General features: G+C 40.9%; 1 protein-coding gene across 3 annotated transcripts in view; it reads right to left on the bottom strand.

The window, feature by feature from the left end:
- Positions 1-20,260, bottom strand: part of FAM168B (family with sequence similarity 168 member B) — a 32,831-nt gene extending 12,571 nt beyond the window's left edge. Inside the window, exons 1-3 of one of the 3 annotated variants that reach the window (XM_058715689.1) lie at positions 20,012-20,260; positions 13,580-13,660; positions 4,712-4,795 (exon numbers count right to left, since the gene is read on the bottom strand). In XM_058715689.1, the coding sequence (XP_058571672.1) occupies positions 4,712-4,795; positions 13,580-13,649 (154 nt within the window). In that variant the 5' untranslated portion in view covers positions 13,650-13,660; positions 20,012-20,260. The remainder of the gene's footprint in view (positions 1-4,711; positions 4,796-13,579; positions 13,661-20,011) is intronic. The other 2 variants (XM_058715687.1, XM_058715688.1) reach the window with 2 other exon arrangements.
- Between the last annotated feature and the right edge of the window lie 3,493 nt (positions 20,261-23,753).

Raw genomic sequence — 23,753 nt, 5'->3', positions numbered from 1 at the left:
AAGGAAAATTTTTATTTTTATTTTTTACATTTATTTATTTTTGAGAGACAGAGCACAAGTGGGGGAGGGGCAGAGAGAAGGAGACACTGAATCTGAAGCAGGCTCCAGGCTCCGAGCTGTCAGCACAGAGCCCAAAGCAGGGCTCGAACCCACAAACTGTGAGATCATGACCTGAGGCGAGGTCAGACGCTCAACCGAGTCACCCAGGCACCTCAAAAAGGCAAATTTTTAAATTCACAGTATGAAAACATTGAGTAGATCCTAGAAAAAGATGGGAGCAAAGCCGTGGCCCAGACTCAGGAAAGGTGGCTGAAAGCACTGCGAGACACTGGAAGGACCTTCAAAGTGCCTTTTATTTTCTCATTTGCAAGTTTCATATACATCTTTATCCTGGTTTCTTCCCAGCTTATTTTTTATTCTCAGCTTACTTTGTCATTCACAAATTTCATATACATCTTTATTCCCAGCTTTTCCTAAAAATCAGAGGGTCTGACAATACTGCGCCAGCAGTCTGGCAGCTGACAACTCTGGCATCTATCAGCAAATGCTCCTCTGAATGAGGCAGCCACCGTTCCCAACAATGCCATTACTCCCACCTGCCTAACCCAGCCTTGTGGTTACAACAACCTGAAAGCAGTCATGGCAAAGTAGCAAGAAAGGACCTATCTCCCATGGGAGAAGATGGAGGACACTCAGGGGCTCCCACAGGAGAAGATGGAGGACACCCAAAGGCACCCACAGGAGAAAATGGAGGACACCCAGAGGCTCCCATGGGAGAAGATGGAAGGCACCCAGAGGCTCCCACGGGAGAAGATGGAAGGCACCCAGAGGATCCCACAGAGAAGATGGAGGACACCCAGAGGCACCCACGGGAGACGATGGAGGACACCCAGAGGCACCCACGGGAGAAGATGGAGGACACCCAGTAGCACCCAAGGAGGAAGCTGACCAGATCTACAAACACCAAGCTTCCTCTTGGGGAGCTATACACGCTGGGCAAGGAGAACAGCTTTGCCAGCCTCAAACAAATCTGAAGGTTTTTTGGTAAAAGAATAAAAGAGTTGGAAGCTTTTAGTATGCTTTTACATTAACTTGTACTCCAAGAAAACATGAGTAGAAGTGAGCTGCTCTAAAAAATTCTAGAATGTGACATTTTAGAGTGATCTGCAGCATGATCATACATGGCAACAAACAACTGATTCCTTTTTCCTTTTTTTAAAACATTTTATTTTTAAGTAATCTCTACACTCAATGTGGGGCTCAAACTCGCATGCTCCACTGAGCCAGCCATGTGCCCCACAAGCAACTAATTCTTATGCATGAACTTCAATCCATTTTTACCACCATATGCAAAAACTAAACCAAAATGGGCCACAGACTTAAATGTAAAACCTAAAACTATGAAACTTCTAGAAGAAAATAGAACATCTTTGTGATCTGGGTTAGGCAAACATTTCTTAGAAATGATACCAAACATATGACCCATAAATGAACAAAATGATAACCTGAAAGTGATTAAATTTATTTAGTCATTTATTTATTTATTTATTTATTTATTTATTTAATGTTTATTTATTTTTGAGACAGAGAGAGACAGAGCATGAACGGGGGAGGGTCAGAGAGAGAGGGAGACACAGAATCTGAAGCAGGCTCCAGGCTCTGAGCTGTCAGCACAGAGCCCGACCCGGGGCTCAAACTCACAGACTGTGAGATCATGACCTGAGCCAAATTGGACGCTTAACCAACTGAGCCACCCAGGTGCCCCGAAAGTGATTAAATTTAAAAGCTCTTGCTCTTGGGGTGCCTGAATGGCTCAGCTGTGGAACATGTGACTCTTGATCTCAAGGTTCTGAGTTCAAGTCCCACATTGGGTGTGGAGGTTATGTAAAAATAAAATCTTTAAAGAAAAACATAAATTAATAAAAAACTCTTGCTCTTTTAAAGACAATGTTAAGAGAATGAAAAAAGCTACAGACCAGAAGAAAATATTTGCAAATCATGTATCTGAAGAACTCTCAAACTCAACACGAAAACAAACTCAAGACTGATATACAGTGAAAGATGTACACACTCAACCAAAGACATTACAAATGGCAAATAACATAAAAAAAAGGTCAAAATTATTAGTCGTTAGGTAAGTTCAAATTAAAACTGGAATGAAAAATTACCACACACCCACTAGAATGGCTAAAATTAAGAAGAATGGCTACATCAAGTACTGGGAAGAACTGGACCTCTCACACACTGCTGATGGGGAACATAAAATGCTACAACCATTTTGGAAGACAGTCTGGCAATTTTTTACAAAGTTAAATATACACCTGCTTTAAGAACCAGCCACTCCCCTCTGTATTTACTCAAGAGAAACGAAAGCATATATCCATACAGACTTGTACACAAATCTTCATAGCAGTTTCATTGATAACAGCCCCAAACTGCAAATAATCCATACGTTCACCAACTGGGGAACGGGTAAGCAAACTGTTATTTTCATACAAGGGAACCTCACAATAAAAAGGAATGAATTACTGATAAAGACTACATGGAGGCGCCTAGTGGCTCAGTCGGTTAAGTGTCCAACTTCGGCTCAGGTCATGATCTCATGGTTCATGGGTTTGAGCACTGCATTGGGCACTGTGCTGACAGCTCAGAGCCTGGAGCCTGCTTTGGATTCTGTGACTCCCTCTCTCTCTTCCCCTCCCCTGATCAAGTTCTGTCCCTCTCAAAAATAAAATAAACATTACAAAATTTTAAAAATTAAAAAAAGACTACAATACGGATGTTAATTACAGAAGAAGCCAGTCCACCCCCCGCCCTGAAAAAGTACATTCCATATGATTCATTTATACACAAATTTTAAAATACAATCTATAGGGGTGCCTGGGTGGCTCAGTCAGTTAAGCGTCCGACTTCGGCTCAGGTCATGATCTCGCAGTTTGTGAGTTCAAGCCCCGGGTCGGGCTCTGTGCTGATGGCTCAAAGCCTGGAGCCTGTTTCGGATTCTGTGTCTCCCTCTCTCTCTGACCCTCCCCCGCTCATGCTCTGTCTCTCTCTGTCTCAAAAATAAATAAACGTTAAAAAAATTAAAAAAAAAAATACAATCTATAGTGAGAGAAAACAGATCAGTGATCTCCTGGATGAGTGGTGCCATTTAGCTGTTAGAGAATTCAGTGAGTAATAATATAATACTACTGATCCCAGGAAAGGGATTTCTTTTACAGACCCCAAAAGATAGGCAACAAGATAGCAGGTACTCTGTGCCAGGCAGGAGAAAAAGGGTAATTAAAAGCTCCCAAAAACACAAAACAAAAACTATTTTGGAAAAAACAAGTCAATGTGGCAAAAAACTAGTCTCATCTGGGAAACCTTCATCTGGGAACATTACTCTGGCGTACGCAGGCAGGGAAAATGAACCACAGGAGAAAGCTTGGGAGCAGAAGACCAAGCCACAGAGATCGACAGCCTATGAGCTACAAGCTGAACAGATACAGTTAGAGTAGGGACAGGAAAGGAGAAAGGGTGGGCACCTGGGTGGATCAGTTGTTAGGTATCCAAATCCTGGTTTCAGCTCAGGTGGTGATCTCACAGTTGGTGGCAGTCTGAGCTGGCAGCTCAGACCCTACTTGGGATATTCTCTCTCTCTCTCTCTCTCTCTCTCTCTCTGTCTCTCTGTCTCTCTCTGCCCCTTCCCTGCTCATGCGCGCTCTCTCTCTCTCTCTCTCTCTCTCTCAAAATAAATAAATAAAACATTTTTTTAAAGAAAGGAAAAAGGGATAAAAGAGTCACAGAAGGAAGAATTTTATGATTGGCAAAATACGGAGAATTCAAGGTAAGGACACTACAGCTATCTGCTTTTCTATCAAAGTGAACAGTGCGTGGCTAGGTGTTCTGAAATGAAAAAAGGGAAGCACCCCAGCAGACTCATAAGACCAAGCCTGAATTCAGGTCACTGTGGGCTACTGCTGCAGCAGAATCACAAAGTCCAATCTGGGTGAACAGAGCCTGCAACAAGCCCACAGCAGAGTGCTAACTCACAGAGGAAAAGTCCCACTCTCTTTACAAGGTTACAACCCAAACCATGTAAACTTTCAACTCTATCACTGATTTCTAAAATCTAAAAATATTCTCATGCAGAGGAAATAAGACAGCATAGGGAATATAATCAATGGTATTGTAATAGGGTTGTCTGATGACAGATGGTAGCTATACTTTAAGCACAGCATAACTTATAGATTTATGGAATCACTATGTTGTACACCTGAAACTAATGGAACATTGTTAACTATACTTCAAAGAAAAGAAGTAAAACTATAACCAAAGTGCTGTAATATGGGAGAAATCGGTTATCTCTAAAAATGTTAGCAACATAGAATTCCACCTATTAACCAGACAAAATAATCTTTAGTTTCTAGTAATCAACACTATTTCATAACTATGTGTCCTGGCTCTAGTTACCTGCAACTTACAACCTATGATTAGAATGAAGATCCATGTTGTGGAAGAACATGAGAAACGCAGTGTCCAGAGACCTCTACATACAGTAAGAATAAAGCTTTTATTGCACTCAACAACAAGGCTAATCTTATGAACCAAGAAATCAACTCAACCCCAAATCCTAATTCTATAACCTCTCTTCTCAACACCCACCCACTTTACATTCTCCCCGGCCATGCAAAGCACTTCTACCACCCAGGACATACAGGCTGCATACCTGTTTGGAAGGTAGGATTTGCTCCAGGGTACATGTTGGGGGAATAGGCAGGAGCTGCGGCCGCATAGCCCATGGGGAAACCAGCTGGAGAAAAACAGAACAATGTAATGTCACCACTTAAAAGAGTAACACAATTTTACAACCATGGCTCCCAGACCCAGTCGTTTTTATCTTCTCCACAGACTGACTTAAGGGTATGTATGCTAAGCAGTTTGTCACTAGGTGTCTCCTTTCCTCAGAATTAGGATGGGTCATAATCAAGTCTTTCAAACTTACCAGTTTTATTCTAGATTCTCATCATATAATTTACTACTTAGCAAGAGTAATGAGAATGCTGAGAGATTGTGTCGAGAAGGGGCTGTAACTGGTACCACTGACACACGGAAATGGGAAAAATCCAATGTCACAACCCACTTGCAAGCAACCTAATTACAAATAATTACAAATGATGAATCTTTAATAACACTAAACCACAACCACTACTAATTCATGTGAATACAACAAAAACATCAAATAAAACAGTGTTACGGTCAAAATCCTAGTCACCAGGTGTCCACCAGCAGTGAGTAGGGCCTCAGTTACTTGCTCCTGGCCTCTTCACAGCCTAGGGAGCCCTGTAAGGCCCATGCCCAGGCATTCCCCTGACCCAGCTGGCTCACAGTCCAGAACACTCCATTCATGTGACAGCTGGAGCATTAGAAAGCCTTCCTTATATTCAGGGCACAGAACCAATAAAGATGACCCAGATTCACTAGTCTTTACTATTGTCACAAACTAGTTATGAAAAGCTGTTACCTTCTCTATTCCTCTTGCCCTCACCTGTAAATAAAGTTGAAGTGGAACAGGAGACTTCAAAAGACTCTGTGTTGAAGAGACTCAAAGAAAAGTGTCTCCTAGGGATATTTAAGGCACTGTGGTTCTAAGAGTAACCAAAGTGAAAAACCACAAGGGTAGGAAGGTGACAAAGGAGAAAACAGAGTAGAATTCCAGAAGGAAAATCTTTGTGGGTCTGGCTGTCACCTGTAAAGGTGTGGATAAAGTGCCTTACAGAAACCCCTGCATTCTCCAGCACAGCTTGGATGCCCTTGGTCTGCTGCATCTCCTGCTCCAGCAGTGGTCCTGTAGGCTCTACGGGTCTCCTCGCAAGGCAGGGGCTCCAGACCTACCACTCCCAAGGAATCCCTACTTGCAAGTGCCCATTTCTCATCTCATACACAATCCTCTGCTTCGGAGTCGCTTTCCTTTCTCAAAATTGATCCTCCTCCACCTCAGCAGAAGCTATTTTGAGTTTCCTTCATAGATCACCACTTTCCCATTTGCCCAATTACTTAGAAAACAGTGTGAGGAGATCAAATGCTTACCAAATTCACTCATTTTGGACATCAAGGACAGATTCAACTTGAAATAGACCTAAAATGTCTATTTTAAAAAGACCAGGAAGGTAGTTTTTAATCTGTGTTCTATGAACCCTGTACAGTTCCTCAGAGGCCTCAACTGTGAGCAGCAGGAGGTCAAGCAGGCTCTGGAGCCTGCCCTCAATTCACCCTGCTGCTCTAACTTACCTTAGTACTATGGAACTACTTACAAATCTTCGAAAGTTTCATGGTTAAGAAAATTTTAAATACTACTGACCTAGATCTCATCGGGTAGGCCTCTACAACAATCCCCTCAAAATCCAATGTCCTCATCTCTCCATAAATTCTACCAATAAATCCTCCAGGGGCATCATCTGCTCCTGTACTTGTCTTGTGTCTACGAGGTTCCTGGAACACTACTATTATGTTTGCTTGGCGCTTCCTATCCTAACCTTCTAACAATGAATTATTGTGCTCTAAAATGAAAGAGAAAACCCAAATAACAAGTATTTAAAACAGCATAATTAAACACCAGCAACAGGACATCCTCTGTACACCACACTTGCACACCACTCACACCACCACCCTGACCCAGGGCCCCACAGCGGGACCCCACTTACTCTAGTCCAAAGGTTTCCACCGTAGCCACACAAAACCCCCCACGTGGAAACCCTTGAAAGGACTGCCTCCCCAGCCCCTCACGAACATTGCTTTAACTGGTCTTGGTTGTAGCACCTTCAGTTTCTTAATTTTTCCAGAAAATTCTAACCTGCAGGGGGGCTCCAATAAAGTGGAAAAGCACTGTGCCTTCCTATTCTTATCAATCTTCCTGGCCACAGCACTGTGTTCCTAAAAATGCCCCTCACAGTAAGTACCACAGACTGTTTCCTTCAACATCTAGTCTAGCTCCCTTTTGAGACAGAAACACTAGAAAGCTAGAAATTACACAACCTAGACTCCACTCTTGTAAAACACTGGAAGTAATCCCAAATCCTAATCACTTTTATGACTAATCACTTCACAAAAATAAGAAGTTTAGAACAGAAGATACCATAAGCTAAATTAAAAAAAAAAAAAAACAAAGCAAAAATACTTGCAAATTATACAAAAAGTTAATATTCCTAATATATAAATAATTCTTAAAACTAAAAAAAAAAAAAAAAAAACCAATAGAAAAAAATAAATAAATAGAAGACATGGATAGAACTGCCTACTACCACTACACTGATCCCATTTCTAACATCAGATTGGCAAAAATCCAAAGGCTGAAAACACACTTTGTTGGCAAGGTTGTGGGGAAACCACCATCTCACATGCTTCTGGTAGGAATACAAAACAATACAAATACTATGGAAGGGAAATCATCAGTATTTTAAAAATTACGTATGTGTTTACTCTCTCACGCAGCAATCCCATGTCAAGGAATCCACCCTGGAGATAATTTCCACAATCAATATAAGCTGCAGTATTGCTGGAATACCAAAATACTTCAAACAATGTATCCATCCAAAGAACTAGTTGAATAAACTCTGGAAACCCCACAAGATGCAAGATTACAACAGCAGCATTATGCAAAATATAAAAAAGAACAAGGCAAACCTCTGTGAACCAACATGGAATGACTCCTAGTATATCTTAAGTTGACAAAACAAAGTGAACACTACTACCTGCATCACTATTCCAGAAAAGAACCCCCTGCTCAGCCATAAGGAGTATGTGGGCTGACTCCCAGGGCCACTTCTGCCTAATGAGGGCCTCCTCTAACCACCAATCCTTCCCTCACAGCTCTCCCATGAGCTGGCTAAGACCTCAGCAATGTGTAGCACAGTCCTGAGGCTCTCCCTACCTGATTCTGCTTCCTCTTCATTAGACCTTTCACAAGTGTTATCCTCCCCCACTAAAAAGCCTACTTCTCTAATTCTGTGTCCACCACGTTTTGTGTAACAAAAAGAGAAATTCGAATACATGGACATATTGGCATGGGGGCATGATATGAACTGAATATGCCCCCTCCAAAATTTGTATGTTGAAACTCTAATCTCCAAATATGATAGCATTTGAAGATACTCAATTACAGTAATCATTTCACAGTGTATACATAAATCATCATATACCCCTTTAAAAAAAACATGTTGTACAACCCAAATATATGTAATTTTTACTTGTCAATCATACTCAATAAAGCTGGCTTGAAGAAAATAAAGCTCAATCAGTATGCTATCTTGCCTCACAAAGGAAGACATCAACTGGACCACTTACAATTCTTATTTATATTTATATTTATATGCAAGTTAGCTAGCATATAGTGCAATAATGATTTCAGAAGTAGAATCCAGTGATTCATCACCTACATATAACACCCGGTGCTCATCCCAGCAAGTGTTCTCCCCAATGCCCCTTGCCCATTTAGCCCATCCTCCCACCCACAACACCTCCAGCAACCCTGTTTGTTCTCTGTATTTAAGAGTCTCTTGTGGTTTGTCCCCCTCCCTATATTATTTTTGCTTCCCTTCTCTTGTGTTCATGTTTTGTATTTTAAATTCCACATGAGTGAAGTCATATTTGTCTTTCCCTAATTTTGTTTAGTATAATACTCTAGTTCCAACCATTGTTGCAATTGGCAAGATTTCATTCTTTTTTATTGCTGAGTAATATTCCATTACATATATTTATATATAACATAAATATATATATATATATATATATCACATTTCTTTATCTATCAGTAGATGGACATTTGGGCTCTTTCCATACTTTGGCTATTGTCAATAGTGCTGCTGTGAACTTTGGGGTGCATGTGGCCCTTTGAATCAGCACTCTCGTATCCTTTGGATAAATATCTAGTAGTGCAATTGCTGGGTCATATAGTAGTTCTATTTTTAATTTTTTGAGGAGCCTCCATACTGTTTTCCAGAGTGGCTGCACCAGTTTGCATTCCCACCAGGAGTGCAAAAGGGTTCCTTTCTCCACATCCTCGCCAACATCTGTTGCTGCCTGAATTGTTAATTTTAGCCTTTCTGACAGGTATAAGGTGGTATCTCACTGTGGTTTTGATTTGTATTTCCCTGATGATGAGTAATGTTGAACATTTTTTCATGTGTCAGTTGGCCATCTGGATGTCTTCTTTGGAGAAGTGTCTATTCATGACTTTTGCCCATTTCTTCACTGGATTATTTGTTTTTTGGGTGTTGAGTTTGATAAGTTCTTTACAGACTTTGGATACTAACCCTTTATCTGTTATGTCATTTGCAAATATCTTCTCCCATTCCATGTGCTTTTAGTTTCATGATTGCTTCCTTCACTGTGCAGAAGCTTTTTATTTTGATGAGTTCCCAGTAGTTCATTTTTGCTTTTGTTTCCCTTGCCTCCGGAGACATGTTGAATAAGAAATTGCTGCAGCCGAGGTCAGAGGGGTTTTTGCCTGCTTTCTCTTCTAGGATTTTGATGGCTTCCTGTCTTAGGTCTTTCATCCATTTTGAATTTGTTTTTGTGTATGCTGTTAAGAAAGTGGTCCAGGTTCATTCTATTGCATGTCGCTGTCCAGTTTTCAAACCATTTGCTGAAGAGACTGTCTTTACTCCATTGGATATTCTTTCCTGCTTCGTCAAAGACTAGTGGGGGTGTCTGGTGGCTCAGTTGGTTGAGTGTCCAACTGTGGCTCAGGTCACGATATCACAGTTTGTGGTTCGTGGTTTGAGCCCTGCGTTGGGTCTGTACTGACAGCTCAGAGCCTGGAGCCTGCTTTAGATTCTGTGTTTCCCTCTCTCTCTGCCCCTTCCCTGCTCATGCTCTGTCTCTCTCTCTCTCTCTCTCTCTCTCTCAAAAATAAACATTTAAAAAAATTAAAAAAAGAAAAAAAAAGATTAGTTGGCTATACGTTTGTGGGTCCACTTCTGGGTTCTCTATTCTGTTCGATTGATCTGAGTGTCTGTTCTTGTTATTACAGCTTTGTAATACATCTTGAAGTCTGGAATTGTGATGCCTCCAGCCTTGGTTTTCTTTTTCAGGATTACTTTGGCTATTCGGAGTCTTTTCTGGTTCCATACAAATTTTAGGATTATTTGTTCTAGCTCTGTGAAGAATACTGGTGTTATTTTGATAGGGACCGCCCACCTCCAATTTTAGTACACTGTGTATTGCACTGAATGAAAAAACACTAGGCATGCGGAGACAGGACCACATGGCTGAGAAACAAACAAAAAAAGGGACAACTGACAATAAAAACAGACCCACAGGTGATTCACAGACTGCAGTCACCAAACAAGATCTTTAAAATAACTGTAATTAGGGGCGCCTGGGTGGCGCAGTCGGTTAAGCGTCCGACTTCAGCCAGGTCACGATCTCGCGGTCCGTGAGTTCGAGCCCCGCGTCGGGCTCTGGGCTGATGGCTCGGAGCCTGGAGCCTGTTTCCGATTCTGTGTCTCCCTCTCTCTCTGCCCCTCCCCCGTTCATGCTCTGTCTCTCTCTGTCCCAAAAATAAAATAAAAAAAAAAAAAAAAAAAAAAAAAACGTTAAAAAAATAACTGTAATTAGTATGTTGGAGAAAAGAGAAGATTGGAGTACATGAAAAAAGTCAATTCAATAAATGCGTTTTATAGCAAACTGGAGAAGAATTAGCAGGATTAGTGAAATGGAAGCAGGTTGGTACAAAATATCCACATTAAAGCTCACAGAGGGAAAAAATGTAAAAGACAAAAAAATGCAGGACACAAGAAACAAGGTAAAATGATTTACTACACTTATAAATGTAAGTCCCAAGAGAGAAGGGAGCAGAAACAAAAAAATACATGAAGAATCACTGCTACTGCTATTTTGAGGGGGGGGGGGGGGGGGGGGGGCGGGAATCAACCTACTGAGGCGGTTTCCGGATAAAATATCCACATTAAAGCTCACAGAGAAAAAAAAATGTAAAAGACAAAAAAATGCAGGACACAAGAAACAGGTAAAATGATTTACTACACTTATAAATGTAAGTCCCAAGAGAGAAGGGAGGAGAAACAAAAAAATACATGAAGAATCACTGCTACTGCTATTTTGAAAAAAAAAAAAAAAAAAAAAATCAACCTACTGAGGCGGTTTCCAGTGTTACTGAAACACACACTCAGTACTGTCTATGGCTGCTTTTGTTCTGGAAAGTAGGGGTTGTATAGTTTTAACAGAGAGCCACAAAGCCTGAAATATATACTACACCTGGACCTTTATATAAAGTTTGCCAATCTCTGCTTTTGGCCAAAGAACAGGAACAAAATTTAGGTATCTTGCACAGAACTGAAATATGAAAGGCAATCAATATTTTATTAAAAAGACTATCAGGCAACACTAATACCATAGGGTTTTGCCTATTTCCGTTGCTCCAGATCCACCCAGGATTCTCCTCAGCTATTTGGCATTCTGTTTAAACTAGTCTGATGACTTAAAGATAGTAGGTCTTATTACTAAATTTCTTTTTATCAATTCCAGAAAATTCTGTCACTCCTTTTCTTCTAGTCTCTCTATTCAACCTTATGGAGCTCTTAATTCTCCCCAAATCTTCTCATTCTGACATCTAGATTTCTTAACTGCTCTCCTATAGCCCTCCCCCCTTTCCTTATTTGGCATCCTGGTTCTCCCATTCAGTGGTGTTTTACCTGCAATTTAACCTGAATTTTATTCACATGCCATTCCTTTTTAAGTTCCTTTGGTTCTTTATGGTCACCCCACACACACACACCCATGTCTAGTTCCCCTCTTATATTCTCATTCTTTCTTTTTGATCTTCAATTATTCTAAACTTGTTTGTGTGATGTTGTTTCTACCTGATGTTCTATTCCTGAAGTCTATCATGACTGGTGACTCTTACTTGCATTGTTAACAGGCAGAATTTTGTGGGAAACCCACACAACCTGGAATGGGAACATATGCCTCCATAGCAGTTCTGCATTTGCTGCTGTCAGGTGCTTAGGGGTAATGAAGGCTGCAGACTACTTTTTATGTTAGTTTCTCAATTATGGACCCCTGGTAAGTCTGACTAATACAAAGTGGAGCCTCCAACATCCCTGACTGGTTATAAAGTGTTAGGAAGGATTTCCCCCTTCCTAGAGCCCAAGCAGAGATAAAATTCCCTTGTGGAACCAGTGAAAGAACTGTTTTAGTCTACATCTTCCCTGGGAGTATGACCCTCTGGAGGAACAAGATTGGTGTAGGGTCCCACTCTCAACTCTCAGCCTCACAATGGCCTCACTTTCTGTCCCCTTGTGGGATGTTAAAACCAACTAAGAGCACATGCCCCTTAAGACAAGCTAATTATCAGCTCAATGGCCAAATGCACTGGTTTTTATGTCACTTTCATATTTAGCTACAGATATTTCACTCACTACCCTGCATGTTCAGTTGTACATTTTTTAAATGTTTTATTCAATTTTTTAAAAATATTTATATTTAAGAGAAAGAGAGAGCATGCAAGCAGGGGAGGGGCAGAGAGAGAAGGAGACAAGGATCTGAAGCAGGCTCCCACTGACAATAGAGCTCACTAACTGTAAGTTCAAGACCTAAGCTGAAGTTGGATACTTAACCCAATGAGCCACCCAGGCACCCCTAAATGTTGTATTCAATTTTCTAGAGGTTTTATAGCAACAGGATTTTAAGGTTATCTGTTCCACCATATTATCAAAACCCACAAAAATATTTAACATTACAAATAATTATTCCTTGGGGTGTCTGGGTGGCTTAGTGGGTTGGGTGACCAACTCTTGATTTTGGTTCAGGTTATGATCCCAGTGTCATGGGATCCAGCCCCGTGTCAGGCTCCATGCTGAGGATGGAGCCTGCTTAAGATTCTCTCTCTCCCTCTGCCCCTCTCCCCTACTCACACATGCTCTCTAAAATAAAAAAATTAAAAATAAAAATTAAAAAAAATAAAATAATGACTCCATGTTAGATGTCACCAACTAGGATGACCATTTGCTGTTTTCAACCAATCAGCTCCTAGTCCCCCAAATTTGGTTTACTTCTTCCCTCACAGCCCAAGTTTGACTAGCTGACTCCAATAAGGGAGGAATATGCCTCAGACCTGAATTAACCAGCAGAATCTCCTTCTGGCCCAGGGATGGAAGCTGAGTGCAATCAGAACACACCCCAGGACTGGTCTGAATAGAGAACGAGAAGCCCCATGGGGGTTTCCTGTAGAGCAGATGTAACAAGGCTCATAGCCAGTATACTGCTGGGAGTAGCTGACCAGAGAGAGACCACAATGGGGAGAAGTGTAACCCATGACCAATACTGAGCCAATCCTGAGGAAGTGAAGCTGAGTCCAGGAGGCAGAAACCAGATCCCAGTACCACCTGTTGGAGCCACCAGATCAAGCTTTGACCAAATCCAGTCCTACCTCTTGATTTTTCAGTTCCATGAGCCAAAACATTTTCTTCCTTGTGTAACTCACTTTGAGCTAAGTTTGTCAACTAAAAGCATTCTTAGGGACATGGAAATTTACTAAGTGCTCAAAGTTCCGTAACAAAACAAAGTTTTACTTGCTTACCTGGATAACCAATTCCTTTGGCATTTGCATAGGGAACCCCAGAAGAACCAGGGCTATAAACAGGATTCATGATTTCAAGAACTAAAAAGGAAAAAAAAAGTCATTTAGCCAAGCACTTTTATTCTCTAGTTTTTCTCCAACATCAGTCTCAAAATAGCAGACAGCAAGAGTCCCTCCTCTAGTCTACTAAAAACAAGGCATCTAAGGCTGCTGCCAATCTACTTAGGAAAGGAAGGCCAGAAGTCCTGATGAGCACCCACCTAATATTGTAAACTTTCCTTCACAGCTTCTTCAGTCCATAGGAAGTTAAAGGGAAAAAGTGCTCTCTACGGCCCTACTTAAACCAGTGAAAAAAAATGTCCTTATAATTTAAATGTCCTTATAACAAAGAATAGTTAAGTAAACCAGATCTATTCAGAATATGAAATAGTGTACAGCTACTTTTTAAAGTGTTTAAGAACATGACTGACATGTTATATAGAAAAAGGAAGGGAATGATGCTGCATTATGTAGTATGATATCAAATCTGCACCCGCACATAGTATAGGCACAGGCATGTGTACTTCCAACACAAGCAGAAAAGATCTGGGAGAATATAAAAATATGAACAGAGACTATCTCTAGATGGGGTGGGGTTATTTTTTCTTTTTGCAATTTTCTCTGTTTCTTCAATAACTTTTGTTAAATATACATATATTTTCTTAAAAAGAAAAATCAGCTACAGCCCAGCAACTCTATTAACCCATTCAATGTTTTTTCACAATCTTTTTCCTGTAAAGTTCAACTTACCCAGCTACAACCATGAATTTACCCCTTCCTCAATAGAAATATGATTCTCATCAGTATCTTCAGCAAGCTCCTCTGAATTCTATCGCCCAAAGTATTTTCCGAAAGGGAGTTTAATCAAGACTATTATGCATTCCTCGTCCAGTAAGTCACTCACACCAATTTACATGGTAGTAAGGATTAAGGGGGACCCTAAATTTAAAAATAAAAACACCACAGGGTGGGGGATGACAGGCAACAGGTATATGGGAATTCTCTGTACTTTCTGCTCAATTTTGCTGTGAACTTAAAACTGCTCTAAAAAAGTCTACTTAAAAAAATTAATAAAATGTACATGTATTTACTTGTTTAGTGTGTGCCTCCCTTACCACATCCCCAACTAGAAAGTGGCCCCATGCAGACAGCGAACAGGGACTCAGTCCTATTTACTGCAGCACCAATAGCAGTATCTGGCACAAAACAGGTGCAAGTACTTGCTGATTTTCTTAAAAAACACATGCACCTTCAAACACTGTAGGTATCAAATTCCATTACAAAGACATATTGCAAAAATTAACTACCTCAAGGTCTCAGCTTACCCGACTCATTCAGCATATTCATAATCAAGCAGTTCAATACAGAAAAAAATATATAAGGTCCCATCCTTAACCTTTGTAACAAGTTCTAGTCTAAATTAGGAATAAATTAGGAACATCTGTGATTTGGATATTCATTATCTGAAAAACTAATTTTTTTTTTAAACTTCTAAACCAAAAGGCAGGTGCCAACTTTACCGTGACATTCACAATTACAGGTAAAAGATAAATCTAGATCAGTACAAGCCAACAGTACTCTCTGCAACTATGAGGATGCTCTCTGTGCCTTCCAATATGGCAGCCATTAGCTAAAAGTAACTACCGAGCACCCAAAAACATGGCTTGGCTACTGCAGGATCTGATTTTTAAATTTATCTGACTCAAATTTATTTTTCTAAAGTTTATTTATTTATATAATCTCTATACCCAAGTGAAGCTTGAACTGAAGACCCTGAGATCAAGAGTTGCACACTTCTCTGACTGAACCAGCCATGCACCCCTCAACTTAAATTTAAATAGTCATATGAGACTAGAGGCTATCACAGTGAATGGCACATGTCTACAACACAGATGACAGAAAATAATAGGAAGCCATAGAAAGCAAGCAGGAGAATTAATTATGTATCTTATCCCACAGTTTAAGAATAAGCAAATTGGCAAAAAATAAATAAATAAACAAATTGACAACTTCCAGTCCCTATTGTCCTGCACTTTTAACCCATTCTTAGTGGATGTACAACATAAGAATTGTGGAAACCCTCACAAATTCCATCTATCTCTGTAGCTCAACTATGATCTCTAGAAAGTGCGTACCTTCCTAAACTCTGTTTCTCTATCCTGTGCCAGGATCTAATTTCATTTACTCAACTGAATTCAAGATAAACAAAGCACTATGCAAAGGCCACAGAGGGGGGAAAAAAAAAGCAAGTCACAGTCCCAGTTCTGAGTTTACAATCTAGGAAAGTGCTGTCCAATAGAAGTTTCTGTGAAGAAAACATATGGCAAGAAAAGAAAAGAAAAGAAAAGAAAAGAAAAGAAAAGAAAAGAAAAGAAAAGAAAAGGTATGGCTACCCTGTCCATGTAAATAGCCATTAATGGCTAGTTAGTGAACACTTGAAATGTGGCTAACACATGTAAGGAACCGCATTTTAGTTTAACTTCAACAGTCACACCTAGGTGATGGCTATTCTACTGGACAACCCAGTCCTGAAAAACAAAAAACATGAATAATGGTGATATAGAACAAACAGTAGTAATAGCCACATTAAGAGCCATAAAAGAATAAAGTATTATGAGGGGTGAGAGCAAAAATTCAACAGGTGAGGGGGGGAATGAATGGTCAGAAAAAACTTGGATTACAGAGGTGATATTTTCAACAAGCTCTGGACAAGTAGGATCCCGAAAAGCCACAGAAGTGAGAAAATACAAGATGTACTTCAGTAATACTGGGCAACTGGACTTGTAGGGAATCAGCAAACATTGTTATGGAAGTGGGGCTGAGTAGATGTCATGGAGTAGGCAATGAAGCTCATGAATAGCATAACAATTTAACACAAGCATTACCATATGATCTGGTAATTCTACTCCTTGGTAAATACCCAAGAGAAACGAAAACATATACATCCACACAAAAATTTGTACACAAATGTTTATAACAATGTTATTCATAACAACCAAAAATTTTAAATAACTCAATGAAGCACTGAATACCACAAGGCTCTCCTGCCCTAAGGATCTCATAGTGTAAACCAGTAACACAATTCTACTGTACATTTGCCACTAAAAATGTACAGAATTGCACCTGAATTCTCAATACCATAAGTTCCAAACTACTCAGAAGTTATACTTCCTGAAAGCACTTTTACTTCCCCAGAGGCTAATAATGTTTCCTAGAGTGATTGAAAGTCTTTAATGAATTAAAAATTACAGGTTAAGAAAATATAACAAGACTGATAAAAAAATGTTGCAGTTCCCTCTCCTATTCCATAAAAAGGCTTGAATAATATAAAGACAAAGTCCGTGAACTAATGTCAAAAAGCTTCTTAGGTTACTTTTGAAATAATGAGACTTCCCCAAGATTCTGAGGCTCAAGGACAGGGAAAATAATTTTCTCAGCTCTGTCTCCTTGCATTTCACCAATGCTTGGCACACAGGTATCTTATATGTATCTTCTGAATGTTCTTGAATAAAATAACTAATAGAAAATATAACTTTTCACAGCAATAAATGTGAGATTGAGAGGTGCCCGGCTGGCTCAGTCAGTCGAGCATGGACTCTTGATCTCTAGGTTGTGAGTTTAAGCCTCATATTCGGCACAGAGCTTACTTTAAATATATGTATATGTATACGTGTGTGTGTGTGTGTGTGTGTGTGTGTGTGTGTATATATATATATATATATGAAGTTGAAACGTTTATTTAAAATATAACTCAGAATTTAGGGGCACCTGGTTGGCTCAGTCAGCTGAGCACGTGATCCTTCCTTGCTTTTGGCTCAGTTCATGATCTCACACTTTGTGAGATTGAGCCTGGCACTAGGCTCTGCCAGGATTCTCTCCCCCATCTCTCTCTGCTCCACCCCTGCTCGCCCATGCTCTCTCTCTCAAAATAAATAAACTTAAAAAATATATAACTCAGAATTGTTGAAAACTTCTGTTTACTGATTAGTGGATATGAAAGCTGAACCCACTGGCCAATCTTAACATCATCATCACAAGTCAAACTATTTAACACTAACAAACCAAAAGGGGGCATTTTAAAAATCAAATGACCCAGTTTCTTCAGTAAGTCAAAGGTCTGGAAAAAGGTAGAGGGGTGGGGAGGGCAGTTCTAGATTAAAATAGATTTACACATAAAAGTCATTAGGTGGATTTTGTTTGGATTTTGATTTATATTGAAAAAAACTGTAAAAAGATTTTACAGTTATAAAAATGTCCTCTAGAATGCCCCAACTTATGGGTTTGTCTGATTGCTTCATGGTGTTGCCCACCTTATTCCTCCAATTTGTCTGTCAACTGGAAGTTGGATGTATAAGATCTATTGATGCAGACTGTAATGTTTTTTTGTAGCAGTACCCTTAGGTGATGCAGAGTACTTCTATCACATGAGGATGCACGTAGTGTTAAATAGTTTGACTCGTGGTGATGATGTTAAGATTGGCCAGTGGGTTCAGCTTTCATATCCACTAAGCAAATATAAAAAAATTTTAAGTGTGCACACTCGTTCTCTCTTAAAACTTTTTTTTTTTTTTTTTTTTTTTTAAAGAGGAGAAAGTTCTCAACTCCCTCAAACTCTACCTTCACTACTGAGGTAGAAATTGGAAGAAATTCATGTATTTCTACACAGGAGTGGAAAGACTTCAAAGGCATATACGTAGAGTGGAACACAGATATCAGAAAAATAACTATTACTCTTTTAGGTTAGTGTTCTGTTGTTTTAAAAGTGCTCTCAACTGATCTAGGAAAAGAAGCTGTTTATGTGAGAAATAAAATTTCCCTTTAAACTACAGAACATACAAAAAATTAAAATATTTTTACAACGCACTTAAGTTCTTATTTTCCAATTCTAATCCTCTACCTCTACTACTAATTTTCCCAATGTTTGAAAATTCAACAATTTTGGCATTACTATTCTAACCATAAAGTCGAAATGAGTTGAAAGGCAGGTGTAGAGCAGAACAGTAACTAAAAATCCTAACAAATTTATCACGGCCTGATAAGAGGGCAGGGGCAGTAAGAGCTACAGCAGCAGATGGTGCTTCCTCCTGAGTTGCAGGCACTCACCTCACACACAGAACCCAATCTTTCCACTATTTCCAAAGGCAGGAGCCAGGAGGAGCGGATGCTACCTGCTCAACACTTTTAGCAATTGCTGCTCAAGGACACCCATCAGAAGGCACAGGCTGCTGGCTCTGCTGTCTTCAACTCTTAAAGCCTGCGGGGACCTCTATCAAATCTTATCTTCCATTTAGTCACAAACACAACTAAACATTAGCAACATACAAACACTCCCACCAAAGCAAGCCCACTTTATAAAGCTTAAGGGAAATCTTCACAGTGTGTACTACAGTAGCTTCAGCATTAGGAAAAAGAGCTTTAAATTGTCCAATTGGCTGTCAAAGCAAAAATAATCCACTACCTACTCACCAAAGTTGTAAAATGGATCCCTCTTATTGCTCACAGCAAAAACTTTCAAACTTTTTTACGTATTTGAGAAAATAATCTCAATTACACGATGACTTGAAAATTTAAAGTGTGGAAATGAGACAAACCTTTTCACTTATAATTTTTTCTTGCATGCCACAAACACTCCCAAATATTCTCATGTACGACTTTAATAAAACATTAATTCATACGACCCATTAAGACGCACACTTGAGTACGCTGTAAAAGAAAAATACCGTTTGTGGACAGGCTGCAAAGATTCACTTCTTTAAAGTTAACCCAGACTGGGCGACAAAACGTCCTTTCTGAAATTAAAAAGCCTTTCAAGCTGGAGGGCGAACACTAAGCTTCTGCCAGGCAAACAATCATTTTTACTTTGTAGGTAGACAAGGTGACTAGTTTACACATTCGAAATGACTGCAACCACAAGAATCCCAAATCTAAGAGAAAACAACACCCTGCTGCCTCCCCATTTTTCATACGTTTTCCTGACCTGATCTAAGTCGGACCTTAAAAAGACCCAGCGAACATTCTTGGGCACGGACTCCACCTCTCACCGGCCACCTGGGCAGCAGCCCCCCACCACCCACACCGCACCTGCCCGCGCGCCAGTCCGCGCCCAGTTCCTCCTCCCTCGGGCCCCCAGAAGCCCGGTCCGTCCCACCGGACAAAGCACAGCCTGGGTTACCGCCGCGGGTGCCGCCAGGCCGTCCCCCCGCCCGGGCACCAAGCGACCCTAAGCCGCTGGCCCGACCTTGGCGCCGCCCCAGGCCGGCCGCACAAAGCGCCGCACTTCCGGCCGGCAGCGCCGCCGCCCGAGCCCGCCGCCCGGGCCCGCGCTCAGCCCCGGGCCAGACAGGGCGCAGCGTCCCGCCCCGCCCCCGCCCGGGGGCGCCCGCCCGCACTCACCGCGCCGCGGCAGCGGCAGCGGCAGCCTGGGCCTCGATGACCAGCGCACGCCGGCCCGGGGCGGGCTCGGCGGTGGGGCTCGGCGAAGGGCGAGCGCCGCGGAGGCCTGTTCTGATGCGGGGGCTGAGCCGCGAGGCCCCCGTCGCCGCCGCCGCCGCCTCCCCGGCCCGCACTTCCAGTCGCTCCGCTCCGCCCGGCCCGCCTCTCCGCAGCCCGCGCTCCCCGCCGACGCTGCGCAGCCACCGAGCCACCGACCTCACTTCCGCCTGGAGCGCGCCGCGGCGGGGACGCGCCGGGCACGTGACTGTATGGCTCCGTCCGGACTGGGGTGGCGGCGTGCTCGCTCCCGCTGGCGTCTGAGAGACGCCCGGATGGAGTCTGCGGGGAGCACCGCGTGGTGCGACCCCTGGCTGGGCTACCCCAGGGTCCCGGCGTGCGGAGCTTGTAGGGCGAGAAGCCCTAGCAGCTAGCGGCGCCCGTAGGAACGTCTGTGTTGACCTTAAGGAATAGGTGCTTACTATGGACTTTTTCCTCGCGCCATTTTTGCCTTTCTAATGCAATATGGAAAGAACGTATTGGAACAGAATTGTACTGATTTCTTAGAAAAAATGCATTTCATTTCGTATTTTTAAAATACGTACGATCCTGCCACTGTACTGCAGGAAACTGTGTGTAAATGCAGACGGCAAAGGTGCAGTTGTGGTGTGTGACCCGGTCCTGGCTGTGATGCCCAGTGGTGGCAACTGAGTAGAAGGCTCACTCAGCACCCCCAGCCCGGGCTGGTGTGGTGGCGTGCAGGTGAAGTGCTATCCCACAGAGCGGCATGGGAGCCCGGCCTTGAACACCCTAAGGACCGTCGCAACAAAGCACATCCCAGCGACGCTGGGGCACCACGTAGAGGCTGCAGGCATGGGCACTGACTGCATTCACTCTGCCAATCATTGTTTCCAGTGCTCTGCATTCCTTAAGTCATTTAATATTTGTGATAAATCATTTTACAATTGAGGGAATTAAGACACAAAGAGGCTGACAAGCTTTCAAGAACACGCTATTAGAAAGCCCAATAAGGATTCAAACCCCAACATCTGGCGTCAAAGCGCTTGCTTTTAAAGGGGGAGTTCTGAGTTTTAGTTTTCCCAGAACACCTCTAGCTACTTGCACGACATTAACAGAACCTACAAGGTCCTAGCCTGAACTGAGTCCGTGAGTCGGCTGTGGAGAAAGGTGGAGGAATCCTGAGATGCAGTCTGAGATGGGTCTCTTGTAAGGGTCTGAAGAGAGTTGGACAATCCTGTGGGCCTGTACTCAACAGAAAGAAACCAGCAGTTTATCTTGCTGACTGTGCAGGTAACAACCGGATCTGGAGGGACACTCACTACATACAGTTCCTAAAGACTCTACCCAGCATATCTGTTAAGAGTTCTGGGTACAGATTAAAGTAGTCTCAAAGGAGATGATTCCTGGCAAGCTGTAAATGTTGACAGTTGTAAAAAAAAACAATGTTACTTTTTAAAACATCCATGAGAATATAAACACTATGGTGATTCAACTCGCATTTTTTTCCATTTAAAAAAGACATGAGTAAATTCTATAACTAAAAGTTTAATTGCTCCTTTTTCTCTTTCCACTGCCCCCACAGAATTTTACCCTAATATATTTGTGTGTTGAGCATCTTTTCTTTTTTTTATTGTTCTTTTTTTTCTTTTTAAGTTTTATTTCCTTATTTTGTGAGAGAGAGAATGGGACAGAGGATCCAAAGCGGTCTCCCTGCTAACAGCAGAGGGCCCGAAGTGGGGTTCAAACTCACAAACCCATGATCCTGACCTGAGCTAAAGTCAGATGCTTAACCGACTGAGCCACCCAAGTGCCCCCTTTCTTTCCTTCTTTCTTTTTAAATTACCAGTTTCTGTCAGGATAACTAGGAAATGCTCCAAGACCAAAACCTCAGTGTCTTCACACAACAGAATTTTACTTCTCACTTACACATGAGGTCAAAAGCAAGAGGGATTGTCTGAAAAACTATACAAACAATAAGAGCATTCAGCAAAAACCAATAATCAAAATGAAAAAAATATATAGCTATCATGTATCTAAATAAAAACCAATTAGAAGATATAACTAAATGGTATAAAAGATCAATAGTATACAAGGATACTTACAGGATAAATAAATAAATAAATAAATAAATAAATAAAATGACATAATACCTAGCAATAAACTTTCATAAGAACTGCACAAGATTTACGTGAATAAAACTTTGAATAATCCCTGAATGGCACAAAAGAACACTTAAACACGTGGAGAAAAACATATTCTTGGAAAAGTGGATTTAACATCAAAGAGATGTCAATGCTCCCTAAGTTAATTTACAAATTTAAATGCAATTCCTATAAAATGCCAATAATTATTTTTAACTAGATGAAGTGATTCTAATTTACCTCTAGGAAATAATCAAGAAGAATTAAAAGAAAGAATCTTTCAGGAAAACTTTGAAAGTAAAGAGTAATAGGGAGGGAGCTGGCAACTAGACCTACCAAATAAGAAAACATATTTAAAAGCCTCAATAAAGGGGCACCTGCCTGTCTCAGTCAGTAGTGCATCTGACTCTTGGGGTCATGAGTTTTAAAAAAATTTTTTTAAATAAAAGCCTCAATAAAGTAGTGTGTCACTGAAATATGAATATACAGACTAATGATATATATAACGTTAAACCCAGAAATACACCCAAATAATTTTTGGAAGTCACCAGGGATAAAGATCAATTATTCAATAAATGGCATTGGGACAAAAATATAGCCATCTGAAAAAACATAAAATTGGGTCCATACCTTACACTATACTAGAATTAAATCCAAATGAAGAAAGATATGAATATATAAGAACAAGAAGAAAACATGGGAAAAAATCCTTTTTAATCTTAGAGTAAATAAGGCCATTCTAACTCCTGTTCAAAATCCAAAAGCCACATTATGAAAAACTTTGTTTTGGCAAAAAGTGCCATGAACATAGTCAAAAGACAGATGATTAACAAGGAATAAATAGTTCCAACACTTATGATAGACAAAGGGTTAATCTCCCTAGCACAGAGAACTTTCAGAAGTTAATAAGAAAAAAATCCTACAACTCAATAAAAAAACAATGAGGGGAGTTCACAGAAAAGAAAGTAAATGGCTCTTAATCACATGAAAAAAATCCAACCTCACTCAAGAGAAGAATGCAAGTTAAATTTCTTTGAGATAGCAGTTTCCCCCATTTGATTGGCAAGCATCCAAAAAATTGACAGTACACCTTATTAATGTGGCTGTGGGGAAGCAGGCCCATTGCTAGAGTGTAGAAGGGACCACTTGATGTATTATGACAAGTATACACAAAATATTTGACTCAACAATTCTACTTCTGGGAATCTGTCTATAGAGATGCTTGCTGGTATAAAATGAAATAGGTGCAAGCTCATACATTGCAGTATTTTTTAGAGTAGCAAAATATTGGAAAAACAACCCTAGTGTCCATCAATAGGGGACTGATTGGCTGGTTCATCTATACAATAAATTACTCTATAACTCGAAAAAGAAATGAGCAACCTTTCTATAAACTGAAATGGAGATACCATCAAGGTAGATTGTAAATAAACAAGGCAAAGGATGGAACTGTTTCACAGGCTGAGTTGTGTTCCCCCACCCCTAATTCATATGCAGAAGCCCTAACCCCCAGTACCTCAGAATCTGTACTTGCAGATAGGGCC

This window comes from Neofelis nebulosa, chromosome 2 (genome assembly GCF_028018385.1).
Source record: "Neofelis nebulosa isolate mNeoNeb1 chromosome 2, mNeoNeb1.pri, whole genome shotgun sequence".
Lineage (NCBI taxonomy): Eukaryota > Metazoa > Chordata > Mammalia > Carnivora > Felidae > Neofelis > Neofelis nebulosa.
Note: the sequence above shows the minus strand (reverse complement) of the source record. Positions and strands in the feature narration are given on the sequence as shown.